General features: G+C 36.4%; 2 protein-coding genes across 2 annotated transcripts; both read left to right on the forward strand.

The window, feature by feature from the left end:
• LOC140746409 (cytochrome P450 6B7-like) lies at positions 1 to 3,784 on the forward strand. The gene is made up of 2 exons (XM_073078544.1): positions 1 to 1,431; positions 3,458 to 3,784. Exons 1-2 carry the CDS (start codon positions 51 to 53, stop codon positions 3,625 to 3,627), a joined length of 1,551 nt encoding a protein of 516 aa, XP_072934645.1. The 5' UTR covers positions 1 to 50; the 3' UTR covers positions 3,628 to 3,784.
• An 8,023-nt stretch (positions 3,785 to 11,807) lies between these two features.
• On the forward strand, positions 11,808 to 18,415 carry LOC140746413 (cytochrome P450 6B7-like). Its single transcript, XM_073078548.1, has 2 exons — positions 11,808 to 13,119; positions 17,506 to 18,415. The coding sequence occupies exons 1-2, from the start codon at positions 11,823 to 11,825 to the stop codon at positions 17,682 to 17,684; spliced, it is 1,476 nt and encodes a 491-aa protein (XP_072934649.1). The 5' UTR covers positions 11,808 to 11,822; the 3' UTR covers positions 17,685 to 18,415.
• Positions 18,416 to 19,114: the final 699 nt, after the last annotated feature.

Here is a 19,114-nt window from a genome sequence, read left to right on the forward strand (position 1 = left end):
TAGACGAATCAGATCACAATGTGGTGATAGATGAACGGGCACGATAGAAAATGTTAGCAATACTAACTTTTCTTTGTTTATTAAGTATAGTTCTATTTTTAGTTTTTTGTCTATCAAAATGGAAGTTCGATTACTGGGAGAAGAGAGGGGTGCCGTTCATAAAACCTTTACCATTTTTCGGGAATTTTAAGGACTATATTCTCCAAAAGAAATTCGAAGGGTACATCGCTCAAGAACTCTGTCAGGCGTTTCCAGATGCGCCGTACGTTGGGGCCTTCTTCGGTACGGAACCCATGCTTCTCGTGCAGGATCCAGAGCTCATAAAGCGGGTTATTGCTAAAGACTTCTACTACTTCAATGGCAGAGCTGTATCGAAGTACACTCACAAGGAACCCTTCACCCAAAGCTTATTCTTCACATCCGGCGACCAATGGAAGGTGATGCGACAGAACTTGACTCCGCTTTTTTCGTCCGCGAAAATGAAGAACATGTTTTACTTGATAGAGAATTCTACGACTTCGCTTAGTGAGTGCCTAGCAAAAAAGACCCGTAAGTCCTCAACCATTGAAGTGAGGTCCCTGATGTCGAGGTATACGATGGATTGCATAGGGTCTTGTGCTTTCGGTGTGAACACAAACACCTTGACCCACGAAGACACATCAAACCCATTCTTTGAAATGGGTAACAACATTTTTGAAACATCAAGGAACCGACACTTAAGGGTCATCGGTCGTCTCATGTGGCCGGCTATATTCTACGGGTTCGGTTCTAAAACATTTCCGACAGAAATCAGTGCTTTCTTCAAAAACTTGCTACTTGGTGTGTTTGAGACTCGACAATACAAGCAGACGGCCAGGCATGACTTTGTCGACTTGATTTTGAATTTAAAAGAAAATAAGTACATAACTGGAGACAGTATACATAATTTAAAAACAAGCGAAGGAAAGAAGATTCAATTGGAAGCAAACGATGATTGGTTGGTGGGGCAGTGCATAGGGATATTTGGGGCTGGCTTCGAAACGTCTTCGACAACACTGAGTTTCACTTTGTATGAGCTAGCGAAGAACCAGGAGGCTCAGACCAGGGCGATGGTTGAAATAGACGAATACTTAAACAAACACGAAGGGAAGATTTGCTACGAGAGTATCAGTGAACTACCTTACTTAGAAGCTTGTATCAGCGAAGCGCTTCGACTCTATCCGGTATTGGGCGTCATCAGTCGAGAAGTCATGGAAGACTATACTTTCCCGACGGGATTGAAGCTGGAAAAAGGGCTACGTGTACACATACCTGCGTACCATTTGCACCACAACCCTGATTTTTTTCCCGAACCAGAGCAGTACCGCCCAGAAAGGTTTTTGCCGGAAGAAAAAGATAACATCAAGCCCTATACGTTATTGTCCTTTGGAGAAGGACCTCGGATTTGTATTGGTAAGTACTTCGAATATTTATCTCTATAATATAGAAGTAGCAAACGAGCATGTAGTCTGATGGAAAGTGGTTATTGCCGCCCTTGCACATTTGTGTAATCACCCCAAAATAAGATCAAAGATAGGATATTAAATTAGTGAAGATTACTCACTCCTAACAAGAAAATGTAACCAGTTTGGAGAATTGAAATAGTTGCGTAAAAAAGTTTTGCCACCTCTCCGTGCTTAAATGTCCCTAAAATATTTTAAATAATTATTTATTTATTATGTAAATTACGCAGTATTAGTTATTTATTCGTAAATTTTCTCTAAAAATGTTTTTATTTGTCAAGAATTCAAAAAAGAACTTACAAATCAGCCGTTTCATCAATTCAATTCATTGAATAATTGACGACCAGCATGGCGGAGCGGTCACCATACTGGTCAGACGCGCAGAGGGTCCCGGGTTCGATCTCCGGCTAGACAAAAATCTAAATGGTGAATTTAGGTTTCTGTTCCTGGGTCTGGGTGTTTGTATATTTGTCTCTGTGTGTGTCTAATATAAATATAAAATACTAGTGTGGGACTGTGAATGTAGAAATCGTTTTATAAGAGAACTAGCTGACCCGGCAAAAAAATGTTAAGGGTGAACAACCCTTATCACTTAGGGGTATAAAAAATAGATGTTGGCCGATTCTCATAGATACCGGATAAGCACAAAAAATTTCATCAAAATCGGTCAAGCCGTTTCGGAGGAGTATGGCAACGAAAACAGTGACACGAGAATTTTATATATTAGATAGTTCAATATCATATATACCCTACAGACTAACATATATATTAATGTATATACTTATAAGTAAATGACTATAAATCAGTGATAACATATTGATAACAAGGGTTAGAAAGCCAGACATTCCTCTTTGAACTTTCGATTTGCGTATTAGAAATTAATAACAGTGACTTGCTTTATCAGTATAGGAAAACTTTGTGAGATAACATTGTACTTATGCAGGTTTCCTCACGATGTTTTCCTTCACCGTTTAAGTAAGTGACAATTTATTTCTAAGACGCACATAACATTGAAAAATCAGATGTATGTGCCTGGGACCTCGAACCTCTCGATCAAGAGGCCGAGTTTCTTAACCATTAGGCTATCACGGCTTTTTTCGCATATAGGTAATACGTATTTCTATTAACGCAACCAATTGTTGCGTTTCGGTAGAATGGTATGGATGTCGGCTGACTTACATAGGAGGCGAACATGTAAGTCCTCGGGAGAGACTAACTCTTTTCTATATGAAGGTGGTTATAGATGTTCATGGACAACAGTAACCACTTTGTCACCAACTTTGTAACCAGTTTGAAGGTGGTAGAACCCTTTGTGGTTCGACTGCGGCGGCACCACCGCCACACCTATTTCTACCTAATAACAGCAGTGTTAGGCACTGCTGTGTTCCGGTTTGAAGGGTGTGGTAAGGGAGACAGACTTTTCCGAGGCGTTCCAGCTTAGTCCTCAGGGGTAGCGGCGCATCTGTGGCCGACCTCAGGTAGGAATATCTAATCTTATCTGGGGTTGATTACAGATGTCCATGGGCGGCAGTAGCCACTTACCATCAGGTGGACTGCATGCTCGTCTGCTACTCTTATATTATAAAAAAAAAAAAAACACTTGATATTAGATGGACTTTTTTACAGTATAGGAGTAGTACTAGCATGCAGTTTCGGTAGAATGGCATGGATGTCTGTAATCAACCCCAGATAGGATTATATTCCTACCTGTGATTTGCCACATATACGCCGCTACCATTGAGGAGTAAGCTGGAACGACTCGGAAAAGTATGTCTCCCTTACCACACCCTTAAATCCTAAACACAACACGCTTAACACTGCTGTTATTAAGCAGTAGTAGGTGTGGCGGTGCCGCTGAAGTGGAATCAAAACGGGTTCTACCACCTTCAAAACATTAAATACAATACCAACAATTTATTTTACATTTGCAACAAGAAGTATTGGAGTATAAATCGGTAAATTATCTATTTTTACAGGAATGAGGTTCGCCAAAATGCAGATAATTCCTGGGCTGGTAACTATCCTCAAGAAGTACCGAGTGGAACTGGCTGAAGATACTCCGATGCGGATGGAACTCGAACCAGCAGCGATCGCCACCAAGCCTCAAGGAGAAATTCACCTAAAGTTTATTCCTCGGATGGAATAAGCAAAGAAGTCAAACTAGGGAATTATTGCAAAAAAAAACAGATTGCACAAAAATGTAATATAAAAATATAGTTAAAAAAATAACATGGTATACGTACTTATAACTGAAAACTTGTACCTTCATTGGAATGATAGTGGCGTCATCTGTCGAAAATTGGTCGTACCAACTCAGAAACCTTCGTGGGTTCATGCACAATAACTTTGATAAAGATCATCACATGATCAAATGCATAGTTTGCGATTCTGTAAAGGACATACAGACAAACATTCATTTTTATATATATAGATAGATGTTACTCCTACAATTTAGGTTCCCAACGACACCTCGTATGTTCGTATCCGTTAAGAAGTTTGGGCTGTGCTTGCTAAATAATGAGACATACATACAAAAATACACTTGAATAATATTACCCTTCGCATCATAGATTAGTAAAGATTACTCACTCCTAACAAGAAAATGTACCCAATTTTGAGAATTGAAATAGTTGCGTAAAAAAGTTTTGCCACGTCTCCGTGCTGAAATGTCCCTAAAATATTTGAAATAATTATTTATGTAAATTACGCAGTATTAGTTATTTATTCGTAAATTTTCTCTAAAAATGTTTTTATTCGTCAAGAATTCAAAAAAAGAACTTACTAATAAGCCGTTTGTGGCTTCATTCAATTTCAAGGCGGCGAAGTATCTTTACTAATCTATGCTTCGCACCATAACTTTATCGTGATCAGAAAATATACTGTAAACCTATTATCATACTTTCAATTTGTTTGTCACAACCGTACAATATATTTTCTCGTTAGTCGAGAATCTCTCAAATTGGTTTTGTATTAATGTATCTCATGATCATGTACATTATATTATTATATATTTTTACATGTACTAAGATATCGCCTCTATCACCTTTTTTGCTCCAAAATGCATGCCATCTTGAAATATAAGATTGTTATATTAAAATTCTGTATTTAAAGAATAAAATGTTTGTTCTGTTTTTAAATTGGGGTAGCAGCTGATCATATCAACTAATATAGAATTAGGAGTATGATACTGCCGCCCATGGACATCTGTAATCAAGCCCAGATAAGATTGGCCTCCTATCAGAGGTCGGTCACAGATGCACCGCTACCCCTAAGCTCTAGGCTGCAATGCCTCGTAAAAGTATGTCTCCATTACCACACCCTACAAACCAAAACACAGCAGCGCTAAACTCTGTTCTTATTATGCAGAAATAGGTATGACGTTGGTACCGCCGGTGTCAAACCACAGGATCCTACCACCTTCAAACAATGTGACAATAGTACCAGCACTTCTATTATCTATCAAATTTTATCATTAACAACTTTTATACATGATAGAACAAAATCCATCGAATATTATTACATCGAGACATAGATTAGTAAAGATACTTCGCCGCCTTGAAATTGGATGAAGCTACAAACGGCTTATTAGTAAGTTCTTTTTTTGAATTCTTGACAAATAAAAACATTTTTAGAGAAAATTTATGAATAAATAACTAATATGCGTAATTTGCATAATAAATAAATAATTATTTCAAATATTTTAGGGACATTTTAGCACGGAGACGTGGCAAAACTTTTTTACGCAACTATTTCTATTCCCAACTGGATACATTTTCTTGTTAGGAGTGAGTGATTTACTAATCTATGCATCGAGAGCCACATTTGTCTGTGTATCTACGTGGCCTTCGTGGTCATTTTAATTAGGATTATTTTATAATAGTAGATTAATAACATTATTCTGTATGTAATTATGTTGCCGCAATTGCCACGATTTGATCACAATAAAATGTAGTTAGTTAATTAATTAAGTAATATTGGATAAGGAAGTTGCGCAGATGCTCCCATAGATAGGTACTGAATACTGAATAAATTTATTCTTAAATAACACCTTGTATCGTTTGCGGTAAAACTGCGTTGCGAGATTTGCATTTTTGCACATTTTGCTGAACTTTTAATTAGATTTTTATAATATAGGAGAAGTAGACGAGCATGCAGTCCACCTGATAGTAAGTGGCTACCGCCGCCCATAGACATCTGTAATCAACCTCAGATAGGATTAGATATTCCTACTTGAGGTCGGCCACAGATGCGCCGCTACCCCTGAGGACTAAGCTGGAACGCCTCGGAAAAGTATGTCTCCCTTACCACACCCTTCAAAACGGAACACTGCAGTGCCTAACACTGCTGTTATTAGGCAGAAATAGGTGTGGCGGTGGTGCCGCCGGACTCGAACCACAAAGGGTTCTACCACCTTCAACCACATTTTTTTTATTTTATGTTGTTTATTAGATTCTAAAGTTTAATTTATCGTTTTTTATACAATAACAATGTCAGAGTACTCGTAATATCTTTTAGGAATGTTGGGTTATTGTAACATTTAACCTTTTTTTTTATCTTACATATAAATAAATTGATAATATACGGACTAGGGATGTGAGTACGACTGAAAAAACGATTAATAAAAAATATCGATTATTGTTGAAATAAATAGAATATATTATTATGTACTTTATTGCACACTTACAGTAGAATTCAACAGTTGTATTCATAATATTTTATCCAACAAATATTCAATTTTTAACGTTGAATTTAGAATTGGCCATCGTAAAAAAAATGTCGTGGTATTAAAAAAAATGTCGTAAAAAAAATTTACTCGCAAATTGTAGGTTTAAAAATCGATTATCACTATTTATCGATACAAATAAACATCGATTATTGTAAAGAATATTAGTAGTTTTTCACATCCCTTATGACGTCATTTAAACTAATAATTATAAAGATTAGTTCTCGATCCTTCTATCATAATTGGCACTGGGTTAATAAAGATAATGAAAGTTCAATATATTTTTTATAAAAATGTGTGTGGGCTTCATTGGGTTGCTATCTGTAAAGAAATATAAAATTTTTACAACAACAAAAACTCGATTATTTATGAACATAGCCTTTTATATGTATATACATAATATAGGAGCTACTGCTATATAGTACCTAGGAGGCTACTGCCGCCCATATAAATATGTAATCAACCCCGGATAGGATTAGATATTCCTACCTGACTCCGACCACAGATGCGCCGCTACCCCTGAGGACTAAGCTGGAACGCCTCGGAAGAGTATGTCTCCCTTCAAACCAGAACACATCTGCATTAGACCTTACTGTTAATAGGCAGAAATAGATGTGGCGGTGGAAAGCCGCCGGAGTCGAATCACGAAGGGTTCTACCACCTTGAAGCCTATTACTTTCATAATTTACACGAATCCAACGACACCTCAAGTTAAAATCCGTCAAGCCGATTGGGATGCAGGTTGTACCAAAAATGATACATAATATAAAGACGCTCGAAAAAAAATTTCCTTTCGTAGTGGGGTAAAAAATAGTACATTTTTCTGTAGACCTTACTTTTTCATGAACTTTACTGTAATATTGGCTAACGCGATAAATTTTCTGACGACTCTTTTTGACGACCCCTTGAAAATTCGAAATCTATGAAACGATTTTGCGGGAGAGCCCTAAGACTCAAAATTAGCAAGAAGACGTGGCAATGCTGCCACATCTTTCGTAGGTCAGATAACCTATGGGGTATGAAGTTATGAAAATTCTTGAAAGGAGACCACGTCTGGGCAAAAGGGGTACAGAACGCCCTCTGACCAGATCAACTGATAACCTGAAGCGGACGGCGGGTAACCACTGGTTTCAGACAGCTCAAGACCGGTCGAAGTGGCGCAGATTAGGGGAGGCCTATGACCAGCAGTGGAATTTTACAAAAAACTCAACTCAAAAGAGGCCCGTAGCAACATCTAACATTTTCATAAGCTACTAGTTATTGCCCGCGGCTTCGCCCGCGTTTAAAAGAAAATAATATGAAACTGAAAATTCGTACTTTCATTGGAATGACAGTGGCGCCATCTGGCGAAAATTGACCGTACCAACTCTGAAACCTTCGTGGACTCATGGACAACCACTTTCATAAAGATCATCACTTGGTCAAATGCATAGTTTACGATTCAATCCTTACTAATATCGATTTAAATAATCAACTTTTTTGGTCCGATTCTCCGATTAATCGATCTTAGATTGCCCTCCCTAGTTCCCGTGGGGTTCCGGGATAAAAACTATCCTATGTCCTTTCTCGGGTCTCAGATTATCTTTGTACAAAATTTCATTAACATCGGTTCTGTGGTTTAGGCGTGAAGAAGAGACAACCAGACAGACAGACAGACAGACAGAGTTACTTTCGGATTTATAATATTATAATAATAATAATAATAATAATATTATATAAATATAAAATATAAAATATATAATATAATATATATATATTAGTAAAATTAGTAAATTAGTAATTACTCGTAGTATATTAGTATATTAGTAATTAGCAAGGATAAAACATTCGCACATAATATTCGCGTATAAAACCAATGACCTTCAATAGAAACCTTTGATGACCAAAACAGTCGGCCATACGCTAAACGCCTCGATGTTTATTTGCATAATGTATTATCACTCAGTATTCTAGACAGGCGGAATTAGAAATCCGTCTCGAAAACGCCTTAGTTTTAAAATAATTTTGGAAGTTATTAACTGAGTGAAAAGAAAGGTTTTTGTGCCGCAAATGTGCCGCTACCCCTAAGGACTAAGCTGGAACGCCTCGGAAGAGTATGTCTCCCTTACCACACCCTTTAAACCAAAACATAGCAGCGCTTAACACTGCTGTTATTGGGCAGAAATAAGAGTGGCGGTGGTGCCGCCGATATCGATAACATCCTCAATTTCGACTACCGGCGTATTATTCAATATGTATCTATACACTAGCTTACCCGGTAAACGTTGTGTTGCCATATAAATAAAAAAATGTTAAGGGTGAACAACCCTTATAACTTAGGGGTATGAAAAATAAATAGTAGCCGATTCCCAGAGCTACTGAATATGCATATAAAATTTGGTGAAAATCGGTAAAGCCGTTTCGGTGGAGTACGGTAACTAACATTGTGGCGCGAGAATTTTATATATAAGAACCTTTTCCCACGGACTAAATTGTGAATCTAAACCATTCTCAAGTCCCCTTGAACACACACAACAAATTTCATCAAAATCAGTCCTGTCGTTTAGGAGGAGTTCAGTGACATACACACGCACATAAGAAATATATATATATATATATATATATATATATATATATATATATAAAGATACATATTACATGGCAATGTTAATGGCAAAGGTAGAGTTACTAAAATTAGAAATTATCATTTGAAAATATAAATCAGTCACAAAAACCTTAACATAAGTAATTATGGTAATAAGAAAATTATATTACGAGTAATTACAGGGTGAGTTAAATGAAAATTGTCAAAAAATACCAAAATTAACCCTAACCAAAATTAAACAATAATTAACTTAAACACCTTAACCAAAACCTTATTCGTGTGAATATATTAAATTATATATGAAAGTAGTGAGAAAATAGAAATATATAGATAACGAGCTTATGCCCGCGGATTCGCTCGCGTTACGAAGTAATATTATTAACTAAAAGTCGATTTCACCAACACATAATTTATACTAGAGTAGCTATCCCGGTATAACTTTAATCTGTCAATTTATTCCATGGTTAACTTCAATTGCATTTCACCACGTTAGTCTAAGGATATCTTACTCTCGCATAGTTACTCTGTGACGTTGAACGAATGAATTGAACGAATATGTAATGCATCCAAGTAAAATAGATAGTTTGACGTATACTTGCATAATAGCGCTGCATATTCTTACATTTGTTCGGATAATACGTTATCTTGACAGTTGAGTTAAAAGTGATCTCGCGCTTTGACAATGACACAATGACTACTAATCGAAGAATACCAGCTTACTCGGCCGAAATCGACGGTATACGACTTTACTCCAGTATGGAGATTTTATCCCTAGGATAAATGTTGGTAAAACGTAAAATAGGCTTACTCGCGAGTAACTAACTTCTTATTCTGGGAATAAGATTTATGCGACGTTGGTGAAATCGGCCCTAAGAAGATTTATACAAACTTTCATCCGCTATTTTATCTTTATCCCCTTGGGGGTAAAATTGATCAAAATCCTTTCTTAGCGGATGCCTACGTCATAACATCTACCTGCATGCCAAACATCAGCCCGATCCGTCCAGTGGTTTGGGCTGTGCGTTGATAGATCACTATGTCAGTCAGTCACCTTTGAGTTATATATATTTAGATTAAAAAATACATAATTTTGAACGAGGTAGAGTCCTTTGTACTTCCACTCCGGAGGAACCACTGCTACTTATATATGCCTTAAAACAGTTAAGTTACTTGTTAAGCTTTGCTGTATTCTGGTTTGAAAGGTGTGACACAGCAGACATCCGAGGCGTTCCAATTTAGTTCCAGATAGCCATGCGTCTATGGCGTACATCAGGTAGGACTCTAATCTAAGATTGATTACTTATGTCCATGGGCGTTAGGGATCACTTACCATCAAGTGAACATGCTCGTTTACTACTTCTATATTATAAAAAAATATATATATTAATGTTATGAGTAATAAACTCATTGTAATGAAGCCATTAGAGCCAGAACATAAATATAAATACATCGAAGAATTCCCACCTAATAGACATTTGATTGGTAATATTTTTTGTTCATTAAAATATTTTATCCTTATAGAACACTTAAGAAAAACACATTTTTAATAAAGGCACATTTTTCCTTAAGAATCCATTATGATAAAAGTTTTATTTGCATTCGATCTAAGAAACTAAATATTTTTAAACCATAGTTTACCATTATGACCAATATCATATTGGTATACTTCATACACAAGCACACATCAATGAAAATATTACTCTGAGGTTCTCACAGGATATCATCTTTCGGGATGGAATAGAATTGATTGTATGAATCAGGGACTGAAGGTATTAGAGCTAGTATGATTTGACTGGGGAGGTACCGCCGTCTGGCCCGATTCTAGCAAGAAGCAGTTCCACGATTCGAGGGTGTCGATGGTGCCTAACTTACATATGAAGCGACTAAGGTAGTCATCAGCAGCGGCAACGCATCTGTTCTTTATCTGTGCTCTATGTTGAATGAATCAAGACGTTGTTTTATGTTTTTTTCTCTCTTTCTGTTATGTCATTTGTGTTACAATTATCCGAATAAAATGTTTCTTTCTTTCTTATGATATTGGGCGGCAGTTACCACTCACCATGTGAAGTGCAACTTTAGTTTATTTACAAAAAAAAATAGTTATGAAAGGAGAATGCCCATTCTTGGTACTGATTTTTCTCATGCGTCAAAATGAACGTAATATTAAAATTATTTTTTGATTTTTTTACATAATTTGTCGATCGGAATAGTTTCTTTGAACAGGGGATTCCATTTAAGATAAAATAAGATGAAATGTTGACTGTTGTTCTTAAAAATTAAAATGGCGGAATTTTATACTCGGAATTCAATAAGACCTATTAGTGTTTTGACCAATGATTTTTCTCATGCATCAAAATGAAAGTAATATTAAAATTATTTTTTGATTTTTTTACATCGTTTGTCGATCAGAATAGTTTCTTTGAACAAGGGGGTTCCATTTAAGATAAAAAAAGACGAAATGTTGATTGTTGTTCTTAAAAATTAAAATGGCGGAATTTTATTCTCAGAATTCATTATTTTAGGTTTTTAGGATTATTTTAGGTTTTTTTACCTACTACCTTTAAAAGTAAATGGAATATGTTAATCGAACTACATTATAGGTACCTACTGTCAGTTAAAACCGACCATCAATCTATCGTCGGATATTTTCGATTTTGAGGTTATGTAACATTTCGGTAAATAACTTCAGTACCCGGGTGCTGATCTAAAAAATAATTATTGGTGGTAGTATTTGGTTAATTATACATTGTCCACAACAAGTTTCAATTTGATGCAACCCTGGACGGCGGTCCATACTTTCGTGGGCATTGTCCTTTAGTAAGATGTTATGTAATTTACAATTAAAAACATCACATGGTGCAACACGTTCATGACTTGAAAAAAAACTAAAAACGTTATTCAATCGTTTTTTTTTTCACGGAACCATCGTACTCTTAACGATTCGCGCTTAACGTTTTACCGCGACGATTGCCCTGCCTGTTTAATCTTATTAAAAATCTTCGCTATTTTAGTCGGTGCGCATATCTGATGCAGGATGATAGTGGTTTATCTTGCTTGTATTATTGTCGGCCTGCTGGCTTATTTAGCGCAAATCACCTGGAAACGTTACAAGTACTGGGAAGTTAGGAATGTGCCTCATTTGAAGCCTTCTTTGTTTTTTGGCAATTTTAAGGACTACTTATTTTTGAAAGATGAAGCCTCCTCCATCGAAAAGAAGATATGCCAGCAATTCCCGAATGAGCCATACGTTGGGGTTTTCTACGGGACAGAGCCGACCCTCATCGTCCAGGACGCCGAACTAATCGGCCTCATAACAAGCAAAGAGTTCAACTCCTTCAACGGCCGAGAGATATCCAATTATTGCTACAAGGAGATCATCACCAATAGCATCTTCTACGTGTTCGGAGAAAGATGGAAGGCGTGCCAACAAACCCTGACGCCTATTTTCACAGCCTCGAGGTTGAAGAACATGTTCCACATAATTGAAAATTGTGCTTCGGATTTGGAGAAGATGTTACAAACTGAAATTAAGGTTTCCTCGACGATGGACGTCAGGCAAATCATGGCGAGTTACACGATGGATTGTATTTGTGCGTGTGTCTTGGGCGTCAACGCAAACACGATGAGTTCCACTGACGAGATGAACCCATTCAAGATCATGGGACAGAAGATATTCCAGGTCTCGCCCATGAGAAATTTCACTTACATAATCCGTTCTATGTGGCCAGCTCTGTACTATGGGCTGGGTTTCAAAGTATTCCCTGAAGAGTTAAACGAATTCTTCCTAAAATTATACAAGGATGTAAGTGAAAGTCGTCAATATAAGCCGTCGTCGCGGCAGGATCTGGTGGATTATCTTCTGAGCACCAACAAGAATGACGAAATGGCAATTGGACTTCTAGTATCCTTGTTCGGAGCTGGATACGAGACGTCAGCTAATACCCTAAGTCTGACACTGTTCGAGCTGGCTAAAAACGAAGAAATCCAAAATCGAGCGAGGAAAGAAGTCGACGAATACCTGCAGCGAAATAAGGGCAAAATAACTTATGAATGTGTGAACGAGTTGCCGTACCTGTACGCTTGTGGGAGTGAGGCTATTCGCTTGTACCCTGTGCTGGGTGTTGTCACGCGAGAAGTGATGCAAGATTACCAGCTCCCGACTGGGTTGAAGCTCGAGAAGGGTATTCGGATTCATTTTCCGATTTCACACATACATCGCAACCCGGACCACTTCCCTGAACCGAATCAGTACCGGCCGGAGAGATTCCTCAACGACACTATTAAGCCCTACACTTTCTTGCCCTTCGGTGAAGGTCGGAGGCAATGTATAGGTATGTATTATTTTGCATTTACCAGTTTTATTATAATGGAATCCTTCGTGATTTGACTCCAGAGACACCTCCACACGTATGTGTGTTACGCAGCTCTAACTGCTAACACTATTACGCAGTTCTAACTGCTCTTTAAGCTGTGGTCATATGTTAGGTTACCTTCCTTAGAAGCAACAGAGTATCGATAAATAGACAGATATCATATATCTCAAAATATGGTGCATGGTATTTATTACATACAAGGCTTATCGGTCATATCAGAACTCCTTACAGATTTTATTTTATCTTTTTGATAACAATATTAATTTATTGGAATATCATATAAATACTCATAAATTATCTTATATATAAAATTCTCGTGTCGTTAGTTACCGTACTCCTCCGAAACGGCTTTACCAATTTTCAATTTATATGCATATTCAGTATTTTTATACCCTTAAGTGATAAGGGTTGTTCACCCTTAACATTTTTTATTTATATGGCAATACAACGTTTGCCGGGTCAGCTCGTAATATATAATTGCAATTGCCTTGCAATTGCATCTAAGGCCGACCTCAGGTAAGAATCTGATCTTATCTGGGATTGATTATAAATGTCCATGGGCGGCAGTAGTACCAGTAGTTGACTGCATGGTCGTTTGTTACGTTTTTCTAAAGAAAATTCTATTCTTCGAAAATTCTGCTATAGAAAACTAAAATACGAATAAATTACAATATTTTTTTCTATAAATTAACATTAACAATTTTATTTTTAAATGAAAGAATGGTGTGTACAATTAATATGTATAATAAAATACCAACGTTTTAAATAATTATTTTAATTACGATACAACAACTATAATTATGACAATTATAATAAATAATTTGTACTTAGGTAGGTATATTTAAAGAAATATTTAATTGGATTAGAAAAGGATAGCATGATAGGTTGCTAATAGTCTAAAATTTATTTTTAGCATCTGTTAATTATTGTGTGGCTGCAAAAAATGGGTCTTCTTTCAAAATGAGAGGTCTTAGACCATAGTCCACCTCGCTAAGTGTGTTTGAAGGTTGAACCCTTTGTGGTTTGACTTCTGGGTCACCACCGCCACACCTACTTCTGCCTAACAGCAGTGTTAGGCGCTGCTGTGTTCTGATTTAAAGGGTGTGGTAAGGAAGACATACTTTTCCGAGGCGTTCCAGCTTAGTCAAGGAGGAGTATATAATCCTATTTGGAGTTAATTACAGATATATTGGCGGCAGCAGCCACTTACGATCAGATGGACTGCATGCTCGTCTGTTACTCCTATATTATAAATAATTATAGTTTAAAAACTAAAAACTACGCTAAATCGCAAAAGGAAAATCGTTAAAATCATGACGGTCTTGATGAGGAGAATGGGATAATAGTACATTACGATACGCGTGGCCAAAGTAGCCTTAGCACCCTCGCTGCGCTCGGGCGCTATCTTCACGCCGTGCAGATAATAGGCTACTTATGTCACAAGTATCGTATACTATTTTATAGCTCGTGTGACATAAACCCGCTTATACTTGTGAAGTAATATGAAAAAATATGATAATTATTTTGAAACTTATAAATGACTAGTGGTGCCCGCGGCTTCGCCCGCATTTTAAAGATATAATATGACATACATAAAACAGAAAATTCGTACTTTCATAGGAATGACAGTGGTGCCATCTGTCGGTCTTATAAACTCCCAAACCTTCGTAGGCTCTTGGACAACAACTTTGCAAAAGTTCATCACTTGATCAAATGCATAGTTTCCGATTTTATAAAATGTATATAACCCAATATTATTTTTTATATAAATAGATAGATGATCGCCTAACGTGGATAAGTAAAGTAACTGTAGGTAAATTATTAAAAAATCGAATTTCGATCTTCTGGGTTAAAAGATCGATTCACTGAATCGATCCATTACTGGAGATCGATTAAAATAATCGATTTGGTTTAAAAGATCGATTCTCCGATTAATAGATCTCATCCCATCCGTAGTTCCCGTGGGATTTCCGGGATAAAAACTATCCTATGTCCTTTCTCGGGTCTCAGACTATCTTTGTACAAAATTCCATTCAAATCGATTCAGTGGTTTAGCCGTGAAGAAGAAACAGACAGAGTTACTTCCACATTTATAATATTAGTAAGGAGTAGTAAGGAAGTAAGGATTTGCTGACGGATACATAATTTGTTTGATCCTGATAACCTTTTTTTTTCGCTATCTTCGAAAAAAGATCGAAGATAGAATCAATTCAATTAGGGCCTCGATTTTTTTGTGAATCGATTTATTGCACTTCGATTCGAATCGATTCAAAAATCGATCTTTTTCGGAAAGAATCGCCACTCCTAATATAATCCCAATAAATCTATATAAACAAATATAATGCTGCAACCGTCTCTGATTGCAAAAATTGATATTTTTAAACTCATGGTTATTTAGAGTATGCCAAAAGACCCACAAACGTAGGTAGGATCCATCACTGGAGACCGATTAAAATAATCGACTTTTTTTAGTCAAAAAGATCGATTCCCTGATTAATAGATCTAAGATCGCTATCTGGAATAAAAACTATCCTATGTCCATTCTAGGGTCTCAGACTATCTTTGTACAGAATTTCATTAAAATCGGTTCAGTGGTTTAGGCGTGAAGAAGAGACGTACAGACGGACAGAGTTACTTTCGCATTTATAATATTAGTAAGGATATCGATTAAAATAATCGACTTTTTGCTCCAAAAGATCGATTCTCTGATTAATCGATCTTAGATCGCCATCTCTAGTTCCCGTGGGATTTCCGGGATAAAAACTATCCTATGTCCGTTCTCGGGTCTCAGACTATCTTTGTACAAAATTTCATTAAAATCGGTTCAGTGGTTTAGGCGTGAAGAAAAGACAACCAGACAGACAGACAGACAGAGTTACTTTCGGATTTATAATATTAGTAAGGATTGAAACTAAAAATTATGAACTAAAAAACAATAAAAATGTGACACAACCAAAACCATTAAAATTTGATGTGAAGAAGTCTTGATTTAGATAATTTAGTAATTATTCTGCTCTTGTGATAAAGACAATTCTAACACTACACATACGTCTAAATCTATCAAGCCATTTAGGCTACATACAGGCGTCTAGACCAATGACTTATAATGGGAACTCCACCTAAACGTATTAAAGAAACATATGATAAGCAGTCACATAATGTACTAACTTGACTAATACTAGTGATACAGTAGAAAAACGAGTATCGGGACCTCAGTTATAAATATTCGCGATTATTCGGATTGACAAACGTGAACAAGTAACTTTGTAATAACCCTTACAAATCAGCCACATTTTGTGTGACATGTGCATTTAAATTCCAGAAAGTCGGCAAATCGCAACTAAAAAGTTACTATAAAAAACAAAAACCCGATTGCTAAAAATATAGCCTATGTTATCTCCAAAATTTAGACGAATCCAACGACACATCATATGTCAAAATGATGAATGAATCAGTGAAGTCATTTAGAGTTTGCCAAAGAATGAAAAATACATACGTAACAAACATTTAGTCGAAAAACATTACCTTCCTAAATCGGTTTAAACAGCTTTTCTTCATAAACTCAATTATCCAATTTTTCGATAATCCGAATGCCACAAATACGACAACAAATAGGTCGCTTAGTCGAGATTTTACTGGAGTAGTATTATGGCTAATTTCGATAATGATTCCTAATTTAAATACATATCTCCTACTATGGTGTGTAGCGAAAATACACAGTCAAAACAAACAATAAAACTCGATAAAGCCCAACAGTTAGTCTTATAGTGATGTTATTGCTTAGTATATACACAATGGCAAAAACATTTATAAATACGTCCAAAATAAAATATTAAAATAATTATAGCTTTAAACAAAATACTCATTACTCACTTTAAATTTTTAAATGACATTTAAAAGTATGAAACGTTCATAGCTATGTTTATTTTTTTCAACTGTGAGGGTAGTGTATTAATATTCGTACGGTGTAAAAATCGGCTACTTTGGACACAGAAATGCGTGGCTAAAATGCGGGTTTAGGTCACAGTGTGCTATAAAAATATTAAAATCGTGTATTGTCATCGGTTCTTGATAATTGTTCAAAATTTTAAATTAATCGGACCGTTCAAAGTGGGTAAAAATCGAGTTCAAAGACTCCGTTACATACATACATAGATACAACCCAAGCTAATGAAAGCGTGGTAAAGAGTGGAGTGGTCATGCCTTCAAAAACTTAAAAATCTCTCAAAATGTTTCCTTCATCGTCAAAGTATGTAATTGATAATTATAATTTATTCCATAACCACATAACTTAAAAACTAGAGATAAAAAGTCTTACCAAACTATATGCTTATTAATTACCAGGGAAGCGGTTTGCGAAGATGCAGATGTTACCGTGCTTGGTAACTGTGCTGAAGAACTACCGCTTGGAGCTTGCAGAGAATATGTCCACGACGATGCAGTTTGAAGTCGGCAGCATCATCACCCAGCCGAAGGGAGAAATCCTTGTGAAGTTCATACCGCGAGAGGAAACCACCCTGTGATTTTAAAAATCAAATCAAACCAAATCAAATCATTTTTTTATTCCAAATCATTGATTAGTAAAGATTACTCACTTCTAACAAGAAAATGTACCCAGTTTTGAGAATTGAAATAGTTGCGTAAAAAAGTTTTGCCACGTCTCCGTGCTAAAATGTCCCTAAAATAATTGAAATAATTATTTATTTATTATATAAATTACGCAGTATTAGTTATTTATTCGTAAATTTTCTCTAAAAATGTTTTTATTTGTCAAGAATTCAAAAAAAGAACTTACTAATAAGTCGTTTGTGGCTTCATTCAATTTCAAGGCGGCGAAGTATCTTTACTAATCTATGTTACAGAGCTCTTTCTGAATGCCAATCAATCTACCGCCACTTCACAAGGTGTTTCGTTATGGAGAAGAAGATATAGTACCTAAGTTATGTAGATAACTAAGTTATAGATAAGTTAAAGGTAGAACTCTCTGTGGTTCGACTCTGGCCGCACCACCACCATACCAATTTATGCCTAATAACGACAGTGTTAAACGCTGTTGTGTTGTAGTTTGAAGGGTGTAAGGGAGACATACTTTTTCGAGGCATTCCAGCTTAGTCCTCAGGGGTAGCGGCGCATCTGTGGCAGACCTTAGGTAGAAATATCTAATCCTATCTGGGGTTGATTACAGATGTCCATGGGCGGCAGTAGCCACTTACCATCAGGTGGGCTGCATGCTCGTCTGCTACTCCTATATTATAAAAAAAGCAAAAAAATCTCGTTACAGATAATTGTCAATTGAAAATCAAATTGCCATAATGTTAACTAATATTATAATTGCGAATGAGAGTTAGTTTGTTCCTTTCCTACGCCTTAATTATAAAACGGATTGTCATGAAATTTTGTACACACGTTGACAGGACTCCAGAAATAGACGTAGGTATCCCGTAGGTACGTAGGACGTAGGTAGGGATGAAAGGTAATCCCGAAAAGGCACTGTTCCCGAGGTTTACATTAAAAACTACTTATTGTCTTCGAACTCTGACTACGAGCGACGCCGCGAGTCAAAGCTAGTTTATGAAAAGGTTTAGGTTCGACTCAAACTAGAACAGAAGCCGAAGTCAGTACAAATAGCTAAAAATACAAAATTTAATGTATACGAATCACTCTGACCTTGATTTCGATATTATCTGGAAGACCTTGTTTAACATTACACGTGCCACATAACCACACGAGATAAGTTTTTGTGTAAAAATTACGTAATTATTTAAATAACACAATATGTTATTCGCTCGTCGTCAACCCATACTGTCCCACTGCTGGACACGGATCTCCACTCAGAATGGAGGGTTAAGGAGGATACGCCAAGTGCGTATTGGTGGACTTCACATACTTTTGAGACTTTTTAATAAAGATTCAGGTACGCAGGTTTTCTCGCGATGTTTTTCTTTATCTTTAA

This window comes from Epargyreus clarus, unplaced genomic scaffold (assembly GCF_041222505.1).
Source record: "Epargyreus clarus isolate Ecla_fem2 unplaced genomic scaffold, WU_Ecla_fem_2.2 ptg000012l, whole genome shotgun sequence".
NCBI classification, from domain to species: Eukaryota; Metazoa; Arthropoda; class Insecta; order Lepidoptera; family Hesperiidae; genus Epargyreus; species Epargyreus clarus.

Excerpts from the sequence above, each read along its gene's own strand:
- LOC140746413 (XM_073078548.1), top strand. The coding sequence starts at position 11,823 with ATGATAGTGGTTTATCTTGCTTGTATTATTGTCGGCCTGCTGGCTTAT. Across the intron at positions 13,120-17,505 it reads AGGTCGGAGGCAATGTATAG|GGAAGCGGTTTGCGAAGATG; the intron begins GTATGTATTATT and ends ATTAATTACCAG.
- LOC140746409 (XM_073078544.1), top strand. The coding sequence starts at position 51 with ATGTTAGCAATACTAACTTTTCTTTGTTTATTAAGTATAGTTCTATTT. Across the intron at positions 1,432-3,457 it reads AGGACCTCGGATTTGTATTG|GAATGAGGTTCGCCAAAATG; the intron begins GTAAGTACTTCG and ends CTATTTTTACAG.